Source organism: Mauremys reevesii, linkage group 8, assembly GCF_016161935.1.
Source record: "Mauremys reevesii isolate NIE-2019 linkage group 8, ASM1616193v1, whole genome shotgun sequence".
NCBI classification, from domain to species: domain Eukaryota; kingdom Metazoa; phylum Chordata; order Testudines; family Geoemydidae; genus Mauremys; species Mauremys reevesii.
In genome coordinates this window covers 39,939,992-39,966,556 of record NC_052630.1, presented here as the reverse complement: position 1 = coordinate 39,966,556, position 26,565 = coordinate 39,939,992, and the positions used below count along the sequence as shown (strand labels likewise).

At 46.9% G+C, this 26,565-nt stretch overlaps 1 protein-coding gene and 1 long non-coding RNA gene across 2 annotated transcripts in view; one reads left to right on the top strand and one right to left on the bottom strand.

The window, feature by feature from the left end:
* LOC120371110 (regulator of G-protein signaling 5) overlaps window positions 1-23,476 on the bottom strand; it is a 79,571-nt gene extending 56,095 nt beyond the window's left edge. The window contains exon 1 of the mRNA XM_039486636.1: window positions 23,349-23,476. Within this exon, the coding sequence (XP_039342570.1) occupies window positions 23,349-23,392 (44 nt within the window). The 5' untranslated portion in view covers window positions 23,393-23,476. The remainder of the gene's footprint in view (window positions 1-23,348) is intronic.
* On the top strand, window positions 4,960-11,297 carry LOC120371112. Its single transcript, XR_005584146.1, has 5 exons — window positions 4,960-5,309; window positions 6,885-6,932; window positions 9,389-9,409; window positions 10,232-10,385; window positions 11,030-11,297. It is a non-coding gene; the product is annotated as an uncharacterized LOC120371112 (long non-coding RNA).
* Window positions 23,477-26,565: the final 3,089 nt, after the last annotated feature.

Here is a 26,565-nt window from a genome sequence, read left to right as displayed (position 1 = left end):
GTGTGGACACTACTTTGTATTTTGTTAAGATCCTGCTTTTCCCTGTTAAGTGTCAGTTCACCATCCTCAGGTACAGTGTGGTCCCTTTGTTCTCTCAACATTTGGTTTGTTGATTCTAATAAGTGTGGTGAAGTCAGTGTGACCCTGCCAGTCCAGTACAGTGCAGTCCTCACCTTGCTGAGCATTAGGCATGTGTTGGCCCTGGTGGCCTCACTTCCTGGCCCACAGACAGTGAGTTCTCACTGAACCATGAGTCTATTACTATGTCTTTGGGATATGTATGTGTGTGTGCACATGCCTGCTGTAAGTATGAATGTACTGGTACCTGCCCATGTCTGTGTATGCAGGTTTCTGGAACTGGCTATAGGGGCCAGGTTCAGTCATGACATGAAAAGTCCTGTGGGTTGCCTATTGGCTGTAAATTGGAAGGAAAGGTGTGAGAGATACGCAAGTCTTGGCATTCAGTGAATAGTAAAAAGCTGTCCCAGTGAGGGGTTGCTGGAAGCTGTGTAGCAGGAAAGGTGGCTAAGGAGGAGTGTAAACTAACCCAGACAAGACCACAGAGGCAGTGGAGTTACGGCAAAGAGGAACTTCAAAATGTACCCTATACGGTCACATTCTATGGCCAAGGCATGTATGCTAAAGCCAGTTCCATTGTGTTAGAATAGCTTAGCAGAGCCAGCTGCTCTCCTCCCCCATAGGCCATCACTGGAAAAATTATTTGGGTTCATTTTAAAAGTTCTTTAGCCCTATTTGAATGCCTTCCAGTGAGGGAGAGGTGGCTCACAGGGTCTCAGGGTTTGGCCATCTCAGTCTAGTTTCTAATCACGATAGTCATCAATCCCACATTCCTCTCACTCTCTCTGGTATGTACACAGGAAATCCCAGGATTTCCAAAAGTGACCCTTCTGTCCTTGACTTTTCAGGAAATGGTGGGGATGGGAAGCACCAAGCAAGCCTGGGTTCTCAGCAGATGCAAAGAGAGTTTCCATCGCTTGCGCTTCCAAGAAATCTATAAACATGACCTAGAAAAGCAACAAAGAATCCTGTGGCACCTTATAGACTAACAGACGTTCTGCAGCATGAGCTTTCGTGGGTGAATACCCACTTCTTCAGATGCAAGTGGTGGAAATTTCCAGGGGCAGGTTTATATATGCAAGCAAGAAGCAAGCTAGAGATAACGAGGTTAGTTCAATCAGGGAGGATGAGGCCCTGTTCTAGCAGTTGAGGTGTGAAAACCAAGGGAGGAGAAACTGGTTCTGTAATTGGCAAGCCATTCACAGTCTTTGTTTAATCCTGAGCTGATGGTGTCAAATTTGCAGATGAACTGGAGCTCAGCAGTTTCTCTTTGAAGTCTGGTCCTGAAGTTTTTTTGCTGCAGGATGGCCACCTTAAGATCTGCTATTGTGTGGCCAGGGAGGTTGAAGTGTTCTACTACAGGTTTTTGTATATTGCCATTCCTAATATCTGATTTGTGTCCATTTATCCTTTTCCTTAGAGACTGTCCAGTTTGGCCGATGTACATAGCAGAGGGGCATTGCTGGCATATGATGGCATATATTACATTGGTGGACGTGCAGGTGAATGAACCGGTGATGGTGTGGCTGATCTGGTTAGGTCCTGTGATGGTGTTACTGGTGTAGATATGTGGGCAGAGTTGGCATCGAGGTTTGTTGCATGGGTTGGTTCCTGAGCTAGAGTTACTATGGTACGGTGTGCAGTTACTGGTGAGAATATGCTTCAGGTTGGCAGGTTGTCTGTGGGCGAGGACTGGCCTGCCACCCAAGGCCTGTGAAAGTGTGGGATCATTCTCCAGGATGGGTTGTAGATCCCTGATGATGCGCTGGAGGGGTTTTAGCTGGGGACTGTATGTGATGGCCAGTGGAGTCCTGTTGGTTTCTTTCTTGGGTTTGTCTTGCAGTAGGAGGCTTCTGGGTACACGTCTGGCTCTGTTGATCTGTCTCCTTATTTCCTCGTGCGGGTACTGTAGTTTTGAGAATGCTTGGTGGAGATTTTGTAGGTGTTGGTCTCTGTCTGTGGGGTTAGAGCAGATGCGGTTGTACCTCAGTGCTTGGCTGTAGACAATGGATCTTGTGGTGTGCCCGGGATGGAAGCTGGAGGCATGAAGGTAGGCATAGCGGTCGGTAGGTTTTCGGTATAGGGTGGTGTTAATGTGTCCATCAATTATTTGCACCGTAGTGTCTAGGAAGTGGACCTCCCGTGTAGATTGGTCCAGGCTGAGGTTGATGGTGGGGTGGAAGCTGTTGAAATCGTGGTGGAATTTTTCCAGAGTCTCTTTCCCATGGGTCCAGATGATGAAGATGTCATCAATACACTTCAACCTCCCTGGCCACACGATAGCAGATCTTAAGGTGGCCATCCTGCAGCAAAAAAACTTCAGGACCAGACTTCAAAGAGAAACTGCTGAGCTCCAGTTCATCTGCAAATTTGACACCATCAGCTCAGGATTAAACAAAGACTGTGAATGGCTTGCCAATTACAGAACCAGTTTCTCCTCCCTTGGTTTTCACACCTCAACTGCTAGAACAGGGCCTCATCCTCCCTGATTGAACTAACCTCGTTATCTCTAGCTTGCTTCTTGCTTGCATATATAAACCTGCCCCTGGAAATTTCCACCACTTGCATCTGAAGAAGTGGGTATTCACCCACGAAAGCTCATGCTGCAGAACGTCTGTTAGTCTATAAGGTGCCACAGGATTCTTTGTTGCTTTTACAGATCCAGACTAACACGGCTACCCCTCTGATACATGACCTAGAAAAGCCATGTTCTTCAGTGATGGGTGAGCAGCCCCATGATCCCATTGCCCGGGGTATCTCCTGTGTTGAGACACTGTCATAGTCACCCTGAGCACCCAGGAGAGGCTCATGTTCCAAGTGGCAGCTGCACCTTGCTGTTCTCTGGCTCCTGATAGTTACTCTAGGAGAAGCACTTTAGCAATCACCTCCTCTGCAGTGTGGGCCCAGGAAGTGCCCATAGGAGCAGGGCAGCCCACAAAGCTCTATGGAGTGGCCCAGGTCTGCCCCTGTTTTAATAACAGAGACTGCAGCATGTGGAATTGACAGGGGAAGGGTACCTAGGAAAAGATGGAGTTGTGCATGCTGGGACCTGTGGATACACCTCCATGCCTAATATGGGCTATGGAAATCAGATCCATTTTATTCACATTTGTGCATCCCCCAGTGGGACACAGGTGAGAACCTGCTCTGTAGCTACAGGGTTTGGCTACTAGGGGCCAGCAGAGCACAAGGTAGCAGAGCACACGGTAGCCCAGGGTAATCCTAAAAAAGCCAGGCTTGCTTGGTGCTTTCTTATCCTCACCCACTGCTAGCTAGAACCCCATGTCTTACAGCAGATGTCCTAGGTTCCTAAAAATTCATCTGATAAGACAACGCCCATTTAGACTGAACACCACCTCAGTGTCCATAGTCTCTGGTCTGGTCTGAAACCAGAGCTAGATTATGGTATACACACCATATGATATACACATTGTGCATAGGGCCTTGGCTGCTATGGTTACTTGGTTACAGCTGAATCTCAGGTTTCACTGAAAGAGGGAAAAAGTGTTTCTAAGTAAATGTTTAGCCGTCGCAGTTTCAAATTAAAAAAAAAAGCTGGAAAAGGTGATTTGTGTGTAACTGACACAGTGAAGCTACCTTAGTCTGCCGAGAGCCTGAGCCCATAGCTCTGAGAGGGGGGAACTGTCCTGCATGTGCCTGTCTGCAGAAAGCTTGAGCCTGTCACTCTGAGTGGGGGGGAGCTGCCCCAAGTGTAACTGATGCAGCAATACTGCCTGAATTTGCAGAGAGCCTGATCTCATTGCTCTAAGAGGGGAAACTGTCCTGAGTATGACTGACACAGTGACACTTCCTGTATCTGCAGAGAGCTTGAGCCCATCACTTTGAGAAGGAACATACATCCCATGTATCTCAGTTGGGTGTTATCTCCCAGTCCCACTGCTTCAGGAACCCCACCAGCCCCACTCTGGGGAGGGGCTCCAGGGACCCCACCAGCAGGGGACTCTGTGGGGAGGGGTGGAGCATAGTGGGCCTAGGACCCAACCCCACAGAGATACCCAGCAGCTGGAGTAAGTATGGGGGAGCTCTCCTTGCACCCAGCTGCTCCCAAGGGCCACGCAGTCACTTCTGAGGGGGAAAGGGGGCCCATGCTTCTGCCCCTGCCTGTCTTGAAAAGGTCCCCATGCCACTACCAGTGCCACTCATGCCACCCTGGCCATGAGATAGGGCAGTATTAATACTACTGTACCAGGCACTGGTAAAGACCTCATCTGGAATACCGTGTACAATTCTGGTCACCCATATTCACAAAAGATTAATTCAAACTGGAACAGACACAGAGAAGAGCTACTAAGATGATGAGGGGAATAGAGGACCTATCTTATGAGTGGAGACTGGAAGAGCTTGGCTTGTTTAGTCCAGCAAAATGCACACTGAGCAGGGATCTGATTGTTCTCTATAAATACATCAGAGAGATAAACACCAGAGAGGGACAAGAGCTATTTAAACTAAAAGACAATGTTGGCACAAGAACAAATGAACATAAACTGGCCATGAACAAATTCAGGCCAGAAATTAGGAGACAGAGGGGTGGCAGAGCCTCCCAATAGGGGTTGTGAAGGCAATCAACTTAATTATGAGTGCAAATTTATGAGTACAATTGTATGATGAGGTTGCTTGTGATAGAAGGTGCAGAACTCAGTAGGCCTGGGGCTCACTCCTGGATTATGCCTTCTGTTCCTAAAGGTCATTGTGTTGGGGCATTCACCCCACACTAGCCCTGGTGGGGTTAAAATGGGCAAGTGAGACCAATTAGCCATAGGCTGCACCTGCAGAGGAGCTAGGCTGCAATGAGGCTTACTTGGGGATGAAGTTCACCTGGGCAAAAACAGGCAGGGCTTTTATGAAGCCAGGGAGCTGACAATGGAGATATAGGCAGTGTAGGAAGCAGCTCAGGGGAGGAGTACTGAGGGAACAAAACTCTCAGCTACTAAATTGCTGGTCCCTGGATTGGAACCGGTGTAGAGGTGAGCCCAGGTTCCACTACAAGCCACTGTGGGAGCAGTGTGCTGGGGCAGCCTCTTTGGGGGCTGCTGGGGACAGTCTGGAAGGAGACTTTGATAATACCCTGGAAAGGGGGGGACCTTCAGTGTGACTTGGATGGAAGGCTAAACCATGAAGAGGCAAGTGCTGCAGCTTTGTGAGCATGAGAGGGGTCATGGAGTGATTGGGACAACAGTCTGAACAACTGCAGGAAGGAGTGTCAGATTGTGGTGAGCTAATCTTCAGATGCACTATGAGGAGGTGGTAAAATAGTGCACCCTGTTGCATTCATTCTTCAGTGGTTTAGTTGGCCACCTGCAGGGGTTAAGAAGGGATTTCTTTCCCTCTGTGTATTCTGTGCTTTTTTTTTTTTTTAATTCTTCTTCCTTTACAGCATCAGGGATGATCATGGCTAGAGATTGGACATTGGATGGGGAGGGTCAGGGCTCTGAGGTGGTGCCAAGTATATTCTCTCTCTCTCAAGTATGTATCTGGCTGGTTTTTGCTTGCATGCTCAGGGTCTACCTGATCATTGTGTGTAGGGTCTGAAAGGAAGCTTTCCCGCAGGTCAGACTGGCAGTGACCTTGGGGATTTTTCACCTTCCTCTGTGGTGTGTGGGTGGAGGGGTCACTTGCCAGGATTATCTGGGTCTATCTCACTTAATCATTTCCCTGCCATTGTGGGTGCCTCAGGTGGTAGGGCACTTCCTATTATCTGCCTGTGGCACATAATCTAGTTTCCTGTGGGCTGTAAGATGTTTTTTTTTATTTGGGTTATTAAGTTTAGTGTGCAGGTGCTCAGGGGTGCAGTTGGTCTATGAGGTACAGCAGGTCAGACTAGATGATCTGGTGGTCCCTTCTGACCTTGAACTCTGACTCTATCTGGGTAGGCCCATGAGTTCCCTCTCTCCCACCCTGGTGGGGTATAGTTGGGGCCCAACTCCCTGAACCTGGGCCTGTCTGCTCAGCTGTACCGCTTCAGTAGTGGGCAGGAAGATGCCCATGTGTGTACCTGAGAGGCTGCAGACCACTAATGCTGGCCTGGTCTAGACTTGAAACTCAGGTCAATCCTAGCTATGGCCTCTGGAGAGGTGGGTTTACTACAGCGACAGAAAACTCCCTTCTGCAGCTGTAGCAAGTATCTACACTGTATGCTACAGTAGAGTGACCAGATGTCCCAATTTGATTGGGACCATCTTGATTATTATGTGCTTGGTCTTACAAAGACCCCTATTACCCCACACACCCTGTTACCACCCCCCTTCCCTTCCCATCCTGATTTTTCACACTTGCTATCTGGCTGCAGTGCCATAGCTGCAGCATCTATAGTGGAGACAAGCGCACCTAGACATTAGGCTGTACCTAAGTGACACTACCCTGCCCCCTTGGGAAAGACATTACTGAACAGAGGCTAGCCAGCACTCTGCACAACATTAAACCACCTGGCACATTCCCATGACATCCCTGTGGTGTAGCTAACAGTTCTGTAGCCAGAATTTCAGTATCTGTAACATTATCATGGCACAGAAAGTTAAAGTTGCATTGTGACATGCTTAAAGGGGATATTTTAAGTCCTCTAAAATTGATATGCCAATCTGATTCCTTTGATCTTTGGTGTGATTCAAGAGGATATAAGACAGGGTTACTATTCCAAATTTGGAATCATTTTGAGCCAGGGACTCCAGAGATACAAGCCCCCAAAATAGTAATTTTAAAAATTTCTAGGATTATTTTCCCCAGAGCTAGAGAACAAACAGACCATGTTGACCCACATCACTTCAATAATCTGTTGCATTTTATCCCAGGTAGTGCATGGTATCCTTGAAACTTCTGGGGACCCAATCCAAGAACAGGTATCTAGGAAAAAATAAATTTTTACACTGCACCTGCACTAATACAGAAATAGCTAGAGGGTTTCTAGTCCCACCATTTTATGGTCTAAAGATCAATGCTTGTAAGTGCTTTTAAAACTTAATGGTTAATCACATTGCTTTGAAATGTGGTGTCTTATTAGGGGACAGAAGCACTAGAGTTCCAAAGTTGGGGTGACTTGAATAAGGGGTTCCTGAGTTACAGCCCCCTGTCACCAAATGATTTCCTTCTGCTGCCTTGTACTGTTAAATTGAGAGTAGTGGTTTTGTCTTGTATATGCAACTATACCCTCCCTTCCCTCTGCCCCACCAAATAAGTGTCCTGATTTTTCACACTTACTATCTGGCCATTCCAACTGAGATGCACTAATGACTGGTATAATCACAGACCCCTGGAAGGCTGTGAACTCTCCCTTCCATTAACATAACTAAGTGGGAATCACAACTCCCACCTATGACAAAAGAAGTTTTGGACTAAATGGCTGGCAGTTGCTACAGTTTGAGTCATGGGTGGCAGTTCTATTGGCGGAGGTTGGGGAAATGTGTATTCCCCCCGCCCCCCACACCATACTTTGATTACATGTGACTGCTTCCTGGAAGAGGCGGGATATTAGGGGTTGGAGGAGTGAGGGAATAGTGGGAGAAGGACTTGAGACTGTAGCAAGGGGCAGAGGGATATGGGGAAAGGAATAAATGAGAATAGATAGCTGCGTAGGTAGAGATGTTGGGGCATCTGTGAGATGGAATGCACTGGCAAAACTGGGGGGTGCCATGCAACACCCCATATGCCAACCTGCCTGTACCCTTCAGCTCTACCACTACACCCCAATGTACCTGCATTCCACCTGACCTGAACCCCCAAGCCCCTTTTCTGCCCAGCTTTGCCAGTGCAACCCAACACCCTATTATGCCCCAACCTTACTGTACCCCAGCCACCCTGCATCCTCATCTCTGATGGTGCACCCAACCTCTTTCCACCCCACTGCTGTGCCAGTGCACCCCAGCCATATACACCAATGCCTCTGCACTCCACAGCTCTGCCAGTGCATGCCAAACTTCCTGCATCCCAACCCCCCACAGCTCTGCCAGTGAACCCCAACTGTTCCCTCTAATGCTGCTGCAGCCCCAACTCTGCTAGTGCACCCAAACTCCAGAGTGGCCTAGGCACCCTTTTCCCCTGCCTCTGTCCCTTTAATAGAATGGAATCCTGTGATGAGTCAATGGGTTCAAAAAGTAACCAATAAAATATGCTGCTGCAGTAACAAGACCAAGAAAAAACGAGGAGTACTTGTGGCACCTTAGAGACTAACATTTATTTGGGCATAAGCTTTCGTGGGCTAGACTCCACTTCATCAGATGCATGGAGTGGAAAATACAGTAGGAAGAGAGAGATGGGGGTTGCCTTACCAATTAAAGTGCACTCTTATGAACAGGAGGAAGAATTGTTTTTGTAGTGGTGGTCAGGATGGCCCATTTCAAACAGTTGGCAAGAAGGTGTGAGTAACAGTAGGGGGGAAATTAGCATGGAGAAATTAGTTTTAGTTCTTGTAATGACCCATCCATTCCCAGTCTTTGTTCAGGCCTAACTTGATGTCCAGGTTGCAAGGTAATTCTAATTGCCACTTCTAGGTCTGAGTGTGCAGGGAGGTTGAAGTGTTATAATTCTTGATGTCTGTTTGTGTCCATTTATTTTTGCATAGGGACTGTCCAGTTTGGCCAATGTACATGGCAGAGGGGCACTGGTGGCACATGATGGCATATAACACATTGGTAGATGTGCAGGTGAAGGAGCCCCTGATGGTGTGGTTGATGTGGTTAGGTCTTATGATGATGTCCCTTGAATAGATATGTGGACAGAGTTGGCAACAGCATTTGTTGCAGGGATCGGTTCCTGGATTAGTGGTTTTTGTTGTGTGGTGTGTGTAGTAATGCCCCTCTGCCATGTACATTGGCCAAACTGGACAGTCTATGCCAAAGAAAAAAACACATCAGATATCAAGAATTATAACATTCAAAAACCAGTTGGAGAACACTTCAACCTCCCTCGGCACTCAATAACAGACCTAAAAGTGGCAATTCTTCAACTTCAAAAACAGACTCCAACAAGAGTGCAGAACTGGAATTAATTCATAAAATGGACACCATCAAATTAGGCCTGAACAAAGATTGGAACTGATTCTTCTTCCTGTTTATAGCCCACTTTAATTGAATTGTCTCATTAGAACTGGTAAGTCAACCCCCATCTTCATTTACTGTGGATGTAAATCTTCCTACTGTATTTTCCACTCCATGCATCTGAAGTGGGTTATGCCCAAATTTGCTGGTCTGTAAGGCACTACAAGTACTCCTTGTTTTTGCTGATACAGACTAACATGGTTACCACTCTGAAACAAGACACAGAAAAATGTGTGGTTTTTTCCTTTTTTTTTTTTTAAAAGGACTCTCCCACTGTCCATCTGGTAAGCGAAGATGGGGGAGGAGACAAAGGAAGGCTATGGAGGAAGGAAAGTAGTAAAGACAAATGGCTTCAAACTGGTTTGTGTGGGGTTCTTCCCCCCCCTCCTCCCCCCAGCACATTAGCTGAAGAGACTAAAGAGCCAGGAATGTGAAGGTTCTTTATCAGATAAAGCCCAATCATGCTGGGGCAAACAAGATGAGCGGACAATTGTCTGATCCATCTGGAGTAGTAGTGATCACATGCTTCTGAATGTTACTGTGTTGGATGTACACATTTAAAGCAATTGTATGATACAAAATGGCCTTTGGATTTAATAACAGAACTTAGGGCACCATGAGACATTAACTATATCATAAATAATTCAACACTCTGGACTTGAGAGACCTGGCTTTAATTCCTGGCTGTGCCACAGACCTTTGGCCTAGCCTTGGGCCAGGCACGCAGTCTCTGAGACACCATTCCTGCCTCACAGGATTGTGAGGTGCCCTCACATTGTGGCAATGGTGGGGAGGGCTTAGACAGCACTGTCTGGGCTTCTCTTGCCACATGGGGATGTGCATGTGGTGGTACTCTATATTTATGATTAAATAACTAAGATGGCACATGTAAGATCACTGGAAAGGTTATGATTTACTGAATGCAATTATCCAATTTGAATGTATCAGTCCATATTCCTAACTTTAGATACAGAAATATGTAACAATTACAAGTGGGTGTGTATTGGGAAGACACCAGAGAACAGACCATGAAATCTGATGGGCTGTTAGTATCTTCAGTCTTTTTGTTTCTTCCTAATCTCTCTCTCTTCCACTGCCTAACCAAGAAAGGGGACTGCTGAAAGAACCTGAAGGGACAAAAGAACTAACCTGAAAGCAAAGTAGGAGAGAGTCCAGACCGCAACAGGGGTTCAGTCTAAGAATAATAACTGGAACTCTGAGCTACAGAAACTCGGCATCCTGCCTAAATTCAACATTTAGGTGAGAAATTACATTTTTGTAACCTGTTTCTTTAGTGAATCAAGCTGCATGTTTTTTGTTTTTAGCAAACAGTAATCTGCTTAATCTGCCTTTTTATAGTTACATAAATCAGGTTTAATAAACAAAACAGATTTTATTAACTTCCAACTGCAGGTGGGGAAGAGAAGCTGTGCATATCTTCTCCCACATTGAGGGAGGGGGTGAATTTATGGTCTTATATTGTATAGATTTTTTTCTATATAGTGCAAGACAATATACATTTGGGCCTGCACTCCAAGAGAGGTGTACGTCCGAGTTCTGGGGCAAGTCCCTTAAGCGGGAGTGGCAGAACAGGTGGACTCAGTGGTATCTCAGCACATCAGGTAGCATCTTGGAGGGGGGGGGCAACCCATCACAGTGGTGTAGTTGCACAGGATAATGTGCACAGCATATTGCTCTTAGACACTGGTGTTTTTTTTAAAAAAAAACCAGGAGTACTTGTGGCACCTTAATTTGATTTTTAAGTGAGTTTCAAGTGTGGTGGCTACTGACAAAGCAGTTACTGGCTTTATTTTCTGTTTGCTTATTTTGGGCAAGAGAAGTAGGGACAGGAAAAACAATAAAATGAGTAAAAGTGAAATTACCAAAACACTGGTGCTCCACAGCTTTCAAGCAAAGGAAAATGACAGAATACATAAGAGACAGATGGAATTAAAACAGATGGAAATTGATGTAAGCCAACTTCTGTCTGGCTGCTTCCACAAGAAAGCCATGGAACTGAAAGACAAAGAAATGAAGCATGACCTGGCCATAATGGAGTGGAGGAGACAGAACCCCCACAAGGGTGCTCAACCTCTCCAAAACTCCACAAGTGGGAGCAGTTGTGTCCAGCATGTAATAGCCTCTCAAAAGTAATTAAAATACTAAACAATGTATGCTCCATGTTGCAGAATTGACTGGGAGAGCTCTGGCAATAATCAATAAGATGCCAATTATGATAAACTAAAACCAATTTCTTCAAAACAGTTAAGTAATGAGGTTTATATATCCAGTGAACCAACTGAGAGAGGAAGCTTTGAAGGAATGTGTGATTTGGTTGCTCGGGAACAGTTCCTGAATGTCTAATGATGTAAAACAGTGTTGTGGGATTAAAAAGGTGGAAACAGTCACTGGATTTACAGCTTTTGAAGATAAATTTGAGCAATCCCAAGCACCCAGTAGGAATAAATCACAGGCATAGGAGTTAAAGTTTGAGAAGCAAGGTCACTACTTTACCCCTGGGAAGAAGGCAGGTGGATGAGAGATTGGACACTCACCTCCCCAACTTCACTCCTTTAGTCCTCAGCTTGTCTGCTTTTACAGAAGATCTGGGATATCTTAATTCTACTGAGCACCTGAAGAATAAGTGCCCTGTGCTCAATAGGAACATGCAGCAGGCAACTCAGGGAAATATTGCTACCCAGAGCACAGAGGGACCTCAGGCACATGTCACTTATCATACAGGGTTTGTAAAGATTGCTGCTGCACAGCCAAGCAGTAAGCACTCTAAGGCTGTCAGAATAAATGGCAAGATTCTCCCTGCAGAGATACTGGTGCAGAAATTTGTGACCAGGAGAGAGACATACTGTCAGGACAGATAGAGCTTTTGTTAGGTGTGGGTGGGGGGGGGGTGTCACAAAATCCTTCTGCCTCCAGCTAAAGTGCACATGGAAACTGAGGATATGCAAACTGAATTAACTGTTCCTGTGGCCCTTCATAATCCTTCACAAATTCATCTGAATAACAATTTTTTTCAATGGGGATCTGACTGTCCAGAGGTTGGTCAGCAGCAAGAAAGAATCCTGTGCTGAAGTCCTAGTGGGAAAGAGCAAAGCTATAGAAACTGCTGGAAATGGGAATGTCTCTTTAATTCCTCTTCAGCCCTGTGAAGCAGTCTGCTGACAAAGATGGGAGTAGGTAAAACCAGCACCTGAGCAGTGGCTATCTCTTGGGGCAGATGCAGCAGTGGCTCCAGGCCCCAGCATGCCAAGCATGTGCTTGGGGCGGCAAGCCATGGGGGGTGATCTGCCAGCACCACGAGGGCAGCAGGCAGGCTGCTCTCAGCGGTTTGCCTGCGGAGGGTCCACTGGTCCCGTGGCTTCGGTGGACCTCCCGCAGGTGGGACCAGCAGACCCTCCACAGGCAAACCGCTGAGGGCAGCCTGCTTGGGGGTGGCAAAAACCCTAGAGCCACCCCTGGGCAGATGGGAGTGTTTTGCCTGATGGAAGGGAGACTGGCCAGGTTGCTGGCTGGTGGGAAGTGGCAGTTAAGCAAGAAACCAAACTCACTGTAGAATGTAGAGGAAAATGTGTCCTAGAAGAGAGCCTGGAGAAATAGGGGCTGGAGTCAGGGAGACTGCTGTGGTGATTAAGGATTCTATGGGCTCTGGAAATGAAGGTAAACCCAATTCACAGAGGGAAGAGGGTACAAAACTGACCACTGAAGGGTCTGCTCTGGCTATTAGCTGTGAGCCTATGGCTGCACGGAGCAGATTCTACTCTAAAGAACACAGGGGTGTGAGCTCTGCGTGGGACAGAGAAATAGGTTAAGAAGGAAGGTGGGGGAATGTAGGACTGTCCACTTATTACAGGGAAGTGTTTGCCCAGGAGAAATTTGCTAGATCTACATCTGCACTTCCAGGCACTACCTTTTAATGCAGTTTGACAAATTCACTTTAAAAGGAAATTTGGTCCCCAGGTAGACAAGCCCTTGCCTCAAGCCTATTCTTGGCAAGCACACTGATAAAGGGGACTATTTCAAAAGCTCTACTATCCCATTGAAAGTCAGTTGGGTTGGAGCCCTTAAGTGCCTGAATCACCTTTGAAAATGGGACTTAGAAGCTTAAGTCATGTAGGCATTTTGAAAATGCTCCCCATATCCTACTGTGCATACTCATGACACAGTTTTCAGAGGTTCACAGCTCAGACAATGCAAATGCTTCCTTCGACCCAAGGTAGGGTGCTGATGTTGAATGAATGCTGTCTCTATGTAACCTGCTAACCTCTTACAGGGCTGGTTGTAGCACTACTCAAAAAGTCATCACAAGAATTGTTTACACTCTATTCATACTCAAAAATGGTAAAACCATTTTCCCCTTCAACTGTCCCCAGAATATCCTCATCAGGCAGAGGCTAAGGTCCCAATTCTCCACTGACTTACACAGCATGCTCCCAAGTCTCATTTACACTGAGGCTCCTGTGTCCTAAATTACATTTATCCTCTTCAAGGCCAGAGCTGGCCCACAGCATTTTGGCACCTGAGGTGAGGAGCTCAAATGATGCCCTCATACCCCCTCGCTTGGCCAAAACTTTGAAAGGTCTCAATTCTGCCTTCTTCCTGTTCTTCTTCTCCTCATGGTACTACTCATGGTACTACTCTGGTACCTAGCCCAATAAAGGAGAACTAACAACTTAAAATGCCTTGTTCAAAAATTGTAAGTAATACTTACATTTGCTGTTCAGGCATTTGAAAGTTAACTTTTCTTGTCTGCATAGTAAACACTGGCATTTTTATCTGTTTGAATAGTCAGTGGTGCTTTCTTAAGTGCTTTTCTTGGTTGCAAAAATTTGAACTGCTTCCTGAAGGTCCACAGTCTGGGCCAGCTCATGCTCTATTGAGATGGTTGCAAGGCCACCCAGCCTCTCCTGTGTCATTGTGTAGTGTAGATGTGTTTTTTATTAACTTCAGCTTGGAGAAGCTGCATTCTCCACTGGCAACTGTTACAGGAAGTGTTGAGAAGTATGCACAGAGCAACACAAGCATTTGGAGAGAGGATGGTCATCTTACTTATGTACATATGTTCCAGAACAGCCTTTGGAGTTGATCCTGCTGAAATGTAGCTTAAAAGGGCTTTCAGTTCATCACCTAAATCACTTGCATCAATAGCGTGCATGTCATGTGTCAACACTGTCTCTAGTGCCCTGCATTGCTGGTGCAGGTCATCTTTAGGTGTAGTGAGGCGTTTTGGAATATCATACAACATCCCAAATATCCTTTGCCATTTGTGTAATGGCAAAGTAAAACTATTTTCCAATGTTTATTCCACACACACAGTTCCTTACATCTCCTTGTCAATTGCTGGTAATGGGCCATTTTCATTACCACTACAAACAGTTCTTTTTTTCTCCTGCTGATAATAGCTCACCTTAACTGATCACTCTTATAGTGTGTATGGTAACACCCATTGTTTCATGTTCTGTGTGTATATATATCTTCCTACTGTATTTTCCACTACATGCATCCAATGAAGCCGGCTGTAGCCCACAAAAGCTTATGCTCAAATAAATGTTAATCTCTAAGGTGCCACAAGTACTCCTGTTTTCGCAGATACAGACTAACATGGCTGCTACTCTGAAACCTGTCATTAAAAAAATTCAGCAGCCTCACAAAGCTGATGCTGCATCACTTTGACCACCAAGTTCAATGAATGAGAACTGCATGAGACAAAAAAGCTCAAGGGTTTAACTCTTGGATCCATGTCTGCACTCCTCTGTTCTTTTCTCTCATGTTGGCACCATTATCGTAGCCTTGACCTCTTATGTCGGCTATCACAATTCCCATATCTTCCAGCTTTTTAAGAAGCACATTTGTCATACCAGCTCCTGTAGTATCATCAATGTTAATAAATTCTAGAAAATGCTCTCTGACAGGCACCACTGCAGGGACACTTTCACTAGGGTCTGTTACAAAACGTACCATTAAAGTCATTTGTTCCATATGGCTGATGTCAGGTGTGCAGTCCAGAATAACAGAGTAATATCTTGCTGACTTCAGATCTACCACGATCTTCTGTTTGACTTTTGTTGCCAGTAACAGTATGATCTCATGTTGAATTGTTTTTCCAAGGTGGTGGTGTGTGTATAATTCTTGGGTGGTGCCTCTTAGATGCTCCTGGAGTACAGCATCAAACTCAGCCATCAGCTCCACAATTGTAAGGAAATTTCAATGGTTTGGCACATGCAGCTAATCTGAAGTGCCGCCACACAATGCTGGGTTTTGGGTAGCAAGCATTCTCACAATGGCAATGAGTTTTTCAGAACATTTTGCCAGTAAAGACTCTGATGCAATCTTCTCTTGATGCTGATCATGAATGGTGGCCTTTAACCTTAGTCTCGTCTCAAGCTCTTTCCACCTATGGAATGCTCTTGGTGATTTGCTGCCTTCTCATAGCATAACAGATTTCTAGCCAGATTTTTTTCTAGTCCTTTGTTCCTGTAGAACCCAATGTGGCTGGAACATTAGACTGTAAGAGTTTGCAACAAAAACAGTATGCAGCATTCTGGGATTTTGAGTACATAAGCCATGGCCTCTCCACTTTGTCACCATTGGGGATTTCATGCCAGTAATGTGTTGGATGGAAACTTCTATTTTCATTGTCTTTGGGGAACATGAAGTTTTTCACTTCCTATGGTCCATGCAGTACAAGGAAGTTCCTCAGGCTACTGCTCAAGTGGATCCACAGTCCTGGATCACCTAGACTTAAGGAACTAAACTCAGCAGCAGCAGTTTCTTGTGCCTCCACCACACTCTTCTCTGATCTATACTTTTTCTTCAGGAATGTGCATGGTTACATCCATTTAGGGTGACCAGATGTCCAGATTCTTAGGAGCCTATATAAGAAAAAGACCCATTACCCCCTACCCCCTGTTCCGATTTTTCATATTTGCAGTCTGGTCACCCTACATCTATTTGAGATGGTGATATGGATGCTGCAGTAGCTGTCAGGTCACCTGCATTATGACTAATTGGAAGATCAGGCATCTCCTTACCACTCAAATCCTCCCTGGGGCTGGAAGGCTCACCATGAACATTTGTGTCTATGTATCTCAGGAAAGCTCCTTCCTGCTTAGATTGAAAAGCTTCCTTTGCTTTCTTTTTCTGAATGCTGCCCTAGAGGGGCATTTTCTTCTTTCACTCATGACTGCTGTTCTGTGCCAGCTATAGTGGCTCTCAACACTCAGTTGAAGGGGCAAATAAGCAGGCTGGTAGCAGGGCCTGAGTGAGAGACGATATCAGCATCTTAAGGGCCTAACTGGCTCCTACTACTTCTGTTGAACTGCCTGTTCTCCTCAAGTGGGTTCAGGGAAGCAGCAGAAAACAGGAAGCTCCCTGCGAAGCTGATGTTAATCAGTCCAGGCTCCTCCTGGGGGTGCTAGAGAGGTACATAAGAGGCAGCTCCTCCTCGTCTCTTTCCCTGCAGCTCCTGCTTCTTTCTGTTATTTCCTTACCTTTTCTCCTGCCTGCCTGTTAATGCTCTTGTGCCCTCCTTCCTCCAGAACACTCCACCATCTCTGTGCATCTAGAGCAGAGAGAATACATATACACCAGCAGCAGACACAATTTTCTACACTCTGAGTCCTAGTGGTGCCCTCCCCCAGTCTGGCACCTGAAGTGGCCACCTCAGTTTGCCTCATGGTAAGGCCAGCCTTGTTTAAGGCCCCTTGACACTGCCAGAGTTGTGAAAAAAGAACTTGTTTGTATATGAGAATTTGTCCCTATGTTGTCATTTACACTTGTGTAAAGGGGGATGGATAGAATTAAGCTGCAGCTACATTCATACAAAATCTCCTAGCAAAAACAAAATGGACAGCAAATTTGCATCAGATTTGTGTTAATTATTTGGTAAGTGGAGGAGTCCCTAGAAGAGTCTATTTGTTAGCTGTTAGTTTTAAAGACTGTCCCTGAGCACGCTGAGCCCAGGGTCAGCACTCCTTCATGCAGAAAACTGAGAGCACAGTTTCTTAATTTGTGCAAGTATCTATAGTTTATCAGAGGTATTTTAAAGTTAGTGTACCTGACCCCTAGTATGGGGAGGAAATTACACACAAGTATAGAGTCTAGAGTGTCTGACCAGTGCCATATGAAGAGAGAGGACTTCCTATTACATATTGCCAATATTAGTGCTACAATCTTCATTCATATGTATGCATGCACATCGAACACCTATTAGTGCAGTTGTTTAATTAATCACAAACATGTTAGAAGGAAATGGAGCAAGTCAGCCATTTGCAACAGCTCTGCCCTGGGGGTTCTTAGAAGAACTAGTAATGAGGGGTTGGATTTTCCCAACACCAAGTGACTTGGTGCAGGGGTCCCTGTTGTTTGTGCTCTGACATCCCTTAGGAGCTTCTGAAATTCCCAGCTGATACAGCTAAGATAAGCATTTTCCAGCCAGGGACCTGCAAATCCAGCCCCAGTCTTTCTCTGTAGAAGTATTTTCTCTCTGACCTCAGGGAGCAACCTGGAAATTCTAATGTGGCCCCTAGAAGTTCTCATAGCAGTTCTCATAGCAAGTGTGAAGTACCTCAAGTAGGATAGAATGAGAAATCTCAGGAAAGTGGCTATTGATAAAAACAAGAACAAAAATTGTGAAATAGCTGAATAAGAACTGTGCCTTGTCAGAGGGGCTGGGGACTGTGGATTTGAATAATGCACATTCTGAGAGAAATCCAGGAAACAGGAGAGGACTTTGAAACATTTAGAGTAAGGCTATTTCTTAACAGCCACAAATCACATTCTGATCTCATGAGATCATTGCACTAAGCCTGGCTTCACAAAAAGCATATATGTCTTTCTCTCCTTGTACCTCTAGTCCTGTATAATGGGTCACAAATCTACAGGGGAAACAGCAGACTTGGCACGTATAGATCCACCAATTCATTCAGTATCTCCAGCTATTTACACAATAGACCCAATCTAAATAGCCCAGCTCCAGATCTGCAGTTAGGGCTTGTGAACAGAAACCCTTTGTAAAGAATTCATGTGTTTTGACCAGGTAATATGTAGCTGGCCAGTTCACTAGTGTAACTGTTGCTTTCTCAGATTGTTCCAGATGCAGGGTTAGCGCTCTATATTCAAGGCTAGATTGCAAGCTGTACAAGATGTCTGCGCAAGGGAGGAAGAAGGAGTGAGCACTAGTCTGGTACCCTTGCATAAGCTGCCCAGCCTTGTCCTGTCAGTCAGGCCTGGTCTATACTAGGCTTTTAAACCGATTTTTAGCAGCTTTAAACCAATTTAACGCCGCACCCGTCCACACCACAAGGCCCTTTATATCGATATAAAGGGCTCTTTAAACCGGTTTCTGTACTCCTCCCCAACGAGAGGAGTAGCGCTAATATCGGTATTACCATATCGGACTAGGGTTAGTGTGGCCGCAAATTGACGGTATTGGCCTCCGGGCGGTATCCCACAGTGCACCACTGTGACCGCTCTGGACAGCAATCTGAACTCGGATGCACTGGCCAGGTACAGAGGAAAAGCCCCGCAAACTTTTGAAATTCATTTCTTGCTTTCCCAGCGTGGAGAGCTCATCAGCACAAGTGACCACGCACAGCTCATCTGCATAGGTAACAATGCAGTCTCCTGAGAATCAAAAAAGAGCTTCAGCATGGACTACATGGAAGGTACTGGATCTGATCGCTATATGGGGAGAGGATTCAGTGCTAACAGAACTGCGTTCCAAAAGATGAAATGAAAAAGTATTTGAAAGAATTTCCAAGGCTATGATGGAAAAAGGCCATAGCAGGGACTCAGTGCAGTGCAGAGTGAAAGTTAAGAAGCTCAGACAAGCCTACCAGAAAACCAAAGAAGCAAACAGAAGGTCCGGTGCAGGGCCAAAAACATGCCCCTTCTACGCTGAGCTGCATGCAATTTTAGGGGGCTGCGCCACAACTACCCCACCCCTGTCCATGGATTCCGAGGTGGGGGTTGTAATCTCTGCCATGGCTGAGGATTATGCGGACGGGGAAGATGAGGAGGAAGAGGACGACGACCTTACAGAGAGCACACAGCACTCCGTTAGCCCCAACAGCCAGGAGCTTTTTCTGACCCAGACGGAATTACCCTCCCAAGCCACTATCCCAGACAATGAAGCTATGGAAGGGAGCTCTGGTGAGTGTACCTTTTGTAAATATCAAACTTTGTTTGTTTGTTTGTTTTTTAAGCAAGCGTTTTTTAATGATTGATTTGCCCTGAGTACTGTCTGTGAATGCATCCCAAGTCAAGTTACTTAGAAAAGTTTAACATGTCTGGGGATTGAGCGGAAATCCTCCAGGGACATCTCCATGAAGCGCTCCTGGAGGTACTCCAAAAGCCTTTGCAGAAGGTTTCTGGGCAAGGCAGCCTTGTTTCGTCCACCATGGTAGGACACTTTACCATGCCATGCATGTAGCAAGTAATCGGGTATCATTGCATGGCAAAGCATAGCTGCGTATGGTCCCGGTGATTGCTGGCATTCAAGCAACATCCATTCTTTATCTCGCTGTGTTATCCTCAGCAGAGTGATATCGTTCAGGGTAACCTGGTTGAAAATCAGGAATTTAATTAAGGGGACAGAGATGGCCATTTTCTTACTGGGTTCGTGGACTGCAGCTTAAAAAAAAATCCTTTCTTGCACATAGCCAAGTGGGGGGAGGGGAGGAGTGAAATACCGATGAGCTTTTTCGCGTTTGGTTCGCAGGGATCTTCCTAGCTAACAGCCACGTGGTGGGGGGGGGGGGGGAAGGGGGGTGATTAGCAGCTTTCATGGTACCAGCCATGCGGTGGGAGAAGGGGTTAAAGAACTGCAGAAGCCGAAAGACAGTGGCTTACCATGGCCGCATGCAAGCTGAATTCTGATGCCCGGACCTGTGTCTGTGAGATCTGTAACACCAGAGCCGCAGGCACTCAATATTAAGATGCAAAATGCGACCTTGTAGTGAAATCACATGTGCTATGTAAGGTGAATAGTACTGTTCACTGTGAAAGAGTATAACCATTGTTCTGTAAAATGTATCTTTTTTTTAAATACTTCTCTCCCTTTTTTTCCCTCCCTCCTGCAGCTGCAAATTTTTCAAGCCTCCCTACTCCATCCCAAAGGCTAGCTCAGATAAGGCGGAGGAAAAAGAAGACGTGAGATGAAATGTTCTCGGATATAATGGAAGTAACCCGCAAGGAAAGAGCTCATCTGAATGAGTGGAAGGAGGTGGTATCAAATTACAGGAAAGATGCCAGTGAACGTGAGGACAGGAGGGACACCCGAGATCAGCGGTGGCGGCAGGAAGTATGAGTAAAGGGCAGTAGAACTGTACTTAGCCTGTGATGATTTGAAGGCATCAAGAGAGAGGATGGGGACCTGTCCCTCTCCACTGTTTAAAGACAGAGCTGATTAGGCTCCATAGATAGTCTTTTGTTTTGTTAAGTGACCACTGCAGCTGAAATCACTGACAATCAGGTCTAAGTGCTTAGTCCTGTTGTGGGGACAGTGTTCCTGTGGGTACAATGTTTTTGTGTAAGAGACAGCCCAGACTGCACTAGCAGTGAGGTTCCCCCACTGAGAGCTCAGCTGAAATCACTGAGAGCTGGTGGAACCTCAAGAGACCAACTCGCAGAGGTCACAGTGGCAGGTGGCAGCAGAAGGTGACTGTGCAGGGCCATTGGCAACAGAGCGGTGGAGTGAAAAAAACTCACAACGAACAGCCGTGGCCAGAGCGAACAGTGAGCAGCTGGAGGAACAAGCAAGGTGCCTTCTTGTCCCCCACCTGGAAGGTGTACTCACGTGAAAGCACCTCTGAACTCTGAGTCTACTCTCCACTGACCAAGGACAACACCAGTGAGTGGAGTGCGGTGGAGGGAAAAGTGAGGGGCACGTTAAATAAACATTTGTTTGTTGGACTATATTTTAGTCACTTTGCTCCAGAATGCTAGATTTGTGACTGGGAATGGAAACTTATATAAATATGTTTCCTAGTAGGCCAAGATTTTTAAAATGCAGTATTTGCCAAGGTTGTTATCTCACATTGTTGCTATCTTGAGAGGTCATTATGTTGGGGAGTTTCTGTACTAAACATTTTTATTATTATAATTAATTTTTACATAAGAATGGTCATACTGGGTCAGACCAATGGTCCATATAGCCCAGTACCCTGTCTTACAACAGTGGTCAAGGCCAGGTGCTTCAGAGGGAATGAACAGAACAAGTGACTATCCTCTGTTGCCCATTCCCAGCTTCTGGCAAACAGGCTAGGGACACATGCAATGCATGGTGTCGCATCCCTCCCCACCCTGGGTAATAGCCACTGATGGACCTATTCTCCAGGAATTTATCTAGTTCTTTTTTTAATCCTGTTATAGTTTTGGTCTTCACACTATCCCCTGGCAAAGAGTTCCCTGGGTTGACTTTATATTGTGTGAAGAAATACTTCCTTTTGTTTTTTTAAAACCTGCTGCCTATTAATTTCATTGGGTGACTGCTAGTTCTTGTGTTATGTGAAGGATTAAATAACATTTCCTTATTCACTTTCTTCACACCAGTCAAGATTTTATAGACCTCTATCATATCCCCCTTAGTCATCTCTTTTCTAAACTGAAAATTCCCAGTCATTTTAATCTCTCCTCCTGTTTCATACCCCTGATCATTTTAGTTGCTCATCTCTGTACCTTTTCCAATTCCAATATATATTTTTCAGGATGAGTGACCAGATCTGCACACACTATTCAAAGTGTGCACGTACCATAGATTTATATAGAGGCAATATGATATTTTGTCTTATCTATCTCTTTCTTAATGATTCCCAACATTCTGTTTGCTTTTGTGACTGCTGCTGCACATTGAGTGGATGTTTTCAGAGAACTATCCACAATGACTCCAAGATCTCTTTCTTGAGTGTTAACAGCTAATTCAGATGCCATCATTTTGTATGTATAGTTGAGATTGTTTTCCAATGTGCATTACTTTGCATTTATCAACATTGAATTTAATTTGCCATTTTGTTGCCCAGTCACCAAGTTTTGTGAGATCCCTTTGTAACTCTTCCCAGTCTGCCTGGGACTTAACTATCTTGAATAGTTTTGTATCATCTGCAAATTTTGCCACCTTACTGTTTACCCATTTTTCCAGATGAATATGTTGAACAGTACTGGTCCCAGTACTGACCCCTCAAGGATACCACTATTCATCTCTCTCCATTCTGAAAACGGATAATTTATTCCTACCCTTTTAACCAGTTACTGATCCATGAGAAGACTTCCCTTACTTTTCAAAAGTCAATTTAAATTATTTTTTTAATTTATATTTTTTTAGAAATCTAGACCTGTTGTGCATTTTGGTGTAACTTGCATTATTCTTATGTTAAATTTGCATCATCCTAACAAAACATTTACTTTATTCATATCTCTTTTATATATCTCATTGGTCCTGACACCACCCCCCCTGTAAATTCGAACCCTCCCCCCCCCCATTTCAATTCCTGGGGAAACCACTGGTGGTGTTTCTTGAAGCACAAACCTCCAGGGTTACCTGTGTGGTCTCTCATTGACACCGCTCCTCGCTCAGTGTGAGCATAAGTCAGCTCAGGATCCAGCCAAACGGCAGTACAGCCCGGATCCCACAGACTCCCCGCGAACTCCGGGACGGGACAGCCCCACCGCGGCTATGCGAGCTCCTAGGGCCGTGGCCAGGGCAGCCGGCACCGGCAGGCCCCGTGAACTCCGAGGTCCGGGGAAGCTGGTTGCCCCCCGGAGTCCGGGGCAGCCGTCCGGCCCCGCACCGCGAGCTCAGGGGCCAGTGGTGCCGGCCGGTTCCGGTCCGTGGCAGCCGCCCGGCCCCGCGGTGCCCGGGAGAGCAGCCGCCCCGCCCCGCGCGGCGAGGGTGCGGGGTCGGGGGTCCGGGCTGCCGCTGCCTTGCACCGGGCCCCTGCGGCCCAGATAACAGAACAACATACAGGGAAAGACACCCTCCCGCTGCTCTTTGGAACACTACTGATACCTGCTTTTCTCTAACATGCTGTAACTGTCCTTTGTGTTGGACAGAGCGGCATGCAGGACCTTGCCTCACGCGTTGCCCTCCAACACAACACCGGGCTAAGTATTTGCATGTTTAAATGCCCCATCTAATTTAAGAAATCGAAGCAATCTTGCCTGTAAATCAACAACCATCTTGTCTTCTGCACAAACACCCATTGTTCTCACCTCTCCAGACATGTGTGTGGCAAGGCAGCTAATCCTTTGCACATTTTGTCAAGCAGTTATTTCCTCAGCTTTGAGCAGACCGTGGGAGAAGGCAGGATGAGGCGGCTCCAGTTCTCTCTGTGATGCAGCTTTCCCCTCTCTGAGCATATATAGAGGCTCTCTCTGCTCTGGAGCGGAGCCAGACACTCCAATCACACCCCACAGAGTCTCAGCTGTGGAGCAGACAGAGCTCAGCAGACACTAGGGAAGGGGTGGGCAAACTTTTTGGCCCAAGGGCCACATCTGGGTGGGGAAATTGCATGCGGGGCCATGAATGTAGGGCTGGCTGGGGCAGGGGTTTGGGGTGCAGGAGGGACTGCGGGGTGGGGGGGGTGCCGTGTGCTGGAAGGAGCTCAGGGCAAAGGGTGGGGGTGCAGGATGGGTGCGGGGTATACAAAGGGGCTCCAGGCAGGGGGTTGGGGTGCAAGAAGGGTGTGGGGTGTAGGAGGGGGCTCAGGGCAGGGGGTTAGGGAGCGAGATGCAGCAGGGGGCTCAGGGCAGGGGATTGGGGTGCAGGAGGGGTGCGGTAGGGGGTTGGGTTGTGGGGTGCAGGAGGGATTGGGGTGCCAGGTCCGGCCCGGCGCCGCTTACCTGGAGTGTCTCTGTGGTGGCAGTGGCGTGCAGCAGGGCTAAGAGAGGCTCCCTGCCTGCTCTGGTCCCACGCCACACTGCACCACTCCCAGAAGTGGCCAGCACAACATAGAATCATAGAATCTCAGGGTTGGAAGGGACCTCAGGAGGTCATCTAGTCCAACCCCCTGCTCAAAGCAGGACCAATCCCCAACTAAATCATCCCAGCCAGGGCTTTGTCAAGCCTGACCTTAAAAACATCCCTGCAGTACCTGGGGTGGGGGAGTAGATGGCTCTGCGCACTGCCCTCGCCTGCGGGTACCTCCTCCAAAGCTCCCATTGGCTGCAGTTTCCTGTTCCCAAACAATGGGAGCTGCCGGGGGTGGTGCCTGCAGGCTAGGGCAGTGCATGGAGCCCTCTCCCCACCCCTCTTCCCCCAGGGGCCGCAGGGACATGGCGCTGGCTGCTTCTGGGAGTGGTGCAGGGCCCATGGCACCATGGGGCTGACAATCCCGTGGGCTGGATCCAAAGCTCTGATGGGCTAGATCTTGCCTGTGGGCCATAGTTTGCCCATCCCTGTGTTAGGGAATGTGAAGCCAAGGGGCTTTGGTGTTCATGTTATGTTCCCCAAACCAGCACATGATGACCAATTTGTTGCACTGGAGTAAGATCAAGTAACCAGATCTGAAGGCTGGAAGATGGTTTGTGTGCCCCTAAGATTTTTCAGGGATGTCAGGCTCCTGCTGTGAAAGCCCCCTCCCTGACAACTCTTAGCACTATCCTCTAGGCTCCTGTTGGTGAAAGGTATCAGAGAAAGGCTATCCCCACAGAGAGCAGTTCAGGGTTCATTTGCCTCAGAGTTACATGGCAACACAGTGCAAACTCCCCACACAGCCCCCCCCCCCCATGTACCCAGCCCACTGCAGCAGGACCACTGAGAGAGGGAAGATAGGCTTCTGGCATGCCCACTCTGTTACCCCTCTGCCTGGACTGTGAATGCTGGAGCCAGTTCACCATAATGGCAGCAGTGACATCTGGCCACAGAGATCTGGACCAATATGCATTTCACATGGTGATTCTTAATTATTGCAACTGCTTGCATACAGGTGTATGCCATCTCACTGGGGTAGTGCCAGGATGCCTTCATGTACGCTAAAGAAGGTTAAGAGGTGACTAGATCATGGTCCATAAATATCTGTGTAGAGAGACATTATGAAACAGCAGAGGGCTAGCAGCCCTCTTTGAGCTAGCAGCCAAAAGTAGAGCAAGGGTACATCCATTGCAAACAAAGATGTGATTGTAGCATGGGTAGGCAGCTAGGAGAGTCTGAGAGAGACCCATCCCAAAATATTCCTATAGACTAGTGCTTGGGGCACTCACCTGAGAGGAGGAAGATCTTGGGTCAAGTCTCTGATCCAGCTCAGGCAGAGGAGGAAGTTTAACCTGGGTCTCCCACTCCTAGGGGACTGGCCTAGCTATTGGGTGCACACAACAGCCAGCCCTGCCAAATTCTTACTCTGCTCACCTCAAATGTCATCTGTGTGGGGCCTGATCCAGCAGCACACTCCAAGTACACCCACCTGGGGCCTGCAGGTGAGAAGGGCAGATGATGTCTTGCTTGAGATTCCTGCTGGGGCTTTGCGGGGAGCCTCAGGATAGGATGACCAGACAGCAAGAGTGAAAAATTGGGACAGGAGGTGGGGGATAATAGGTGCCTATGTAAGAAAAAGCCCCCAAAATCAGGACTGTCCCTATAAAATCAGGACATCTGGTCACCCTACCTCAGGACTTAGTGATATTCTGCGTGCCATGGGCAGAAAATTAGGTGCCATGTTATTATGTGCCTCCAAGGGTGGGTGGCAGCTGGAGCAGGGTCTGAGGATCTCATTGGTGCCTAAATGTTGGCTTTAGGGCCTACAGTGGCAGTTAGGCACTTGAGTCCCTTTGTGGATCTCACCTGCTGTCACTCCTCAGCCTTATCCAACATTTTCCCTGCACTGAGGGGACTCAGAGCCTGGATCCTACCTCAGGGGATTAGCTAGTGGTCTCATAATGCAGGGGTCATAGGTTCAAAACTTTCTGAGGCCAGCCTTGGCTTCTCCTTACTAGTAGCTTGTTGCTCCTCAACCTCAAGCAATCTCCTTAGACTCATAGAAGATTAGGGTTGGAAGAGACCTCAGGAGGTCATCTAGTCCAATCCCCTTCTCAATACAGGACCAACACCAACTAAATCATCCCAATCAGGGCTTTGTCAAGCCAAGCCTTAAAAACCTCTAAGGATGGAGATTTCACCACCTCCCTAGGTAACCCATTCCAGTGCTTCACCACCCTTCTAGTGAAATAGTGTTTCCTAATATCCAACCTAGACTCCCTCACTGCAACTTGAGACCATTGCTCCTTGTTCTGTCATCTACCACCACTAAGAACAGCCTAGCTCTTTGGAACCCCATTTCAGGTAGTTGAAGGCTGCTGTCAAATCCCCCCTCACTCATCTCTTCTGCAGACTTAATAACCCCAGTTCCCTCAGCCTCTCCTCCTAAGTCATGTGTCCCAGCTCCCTAATCATTTTCCTTGCCCTCCACTGGACTCTCTCCAATTTGTCCACATC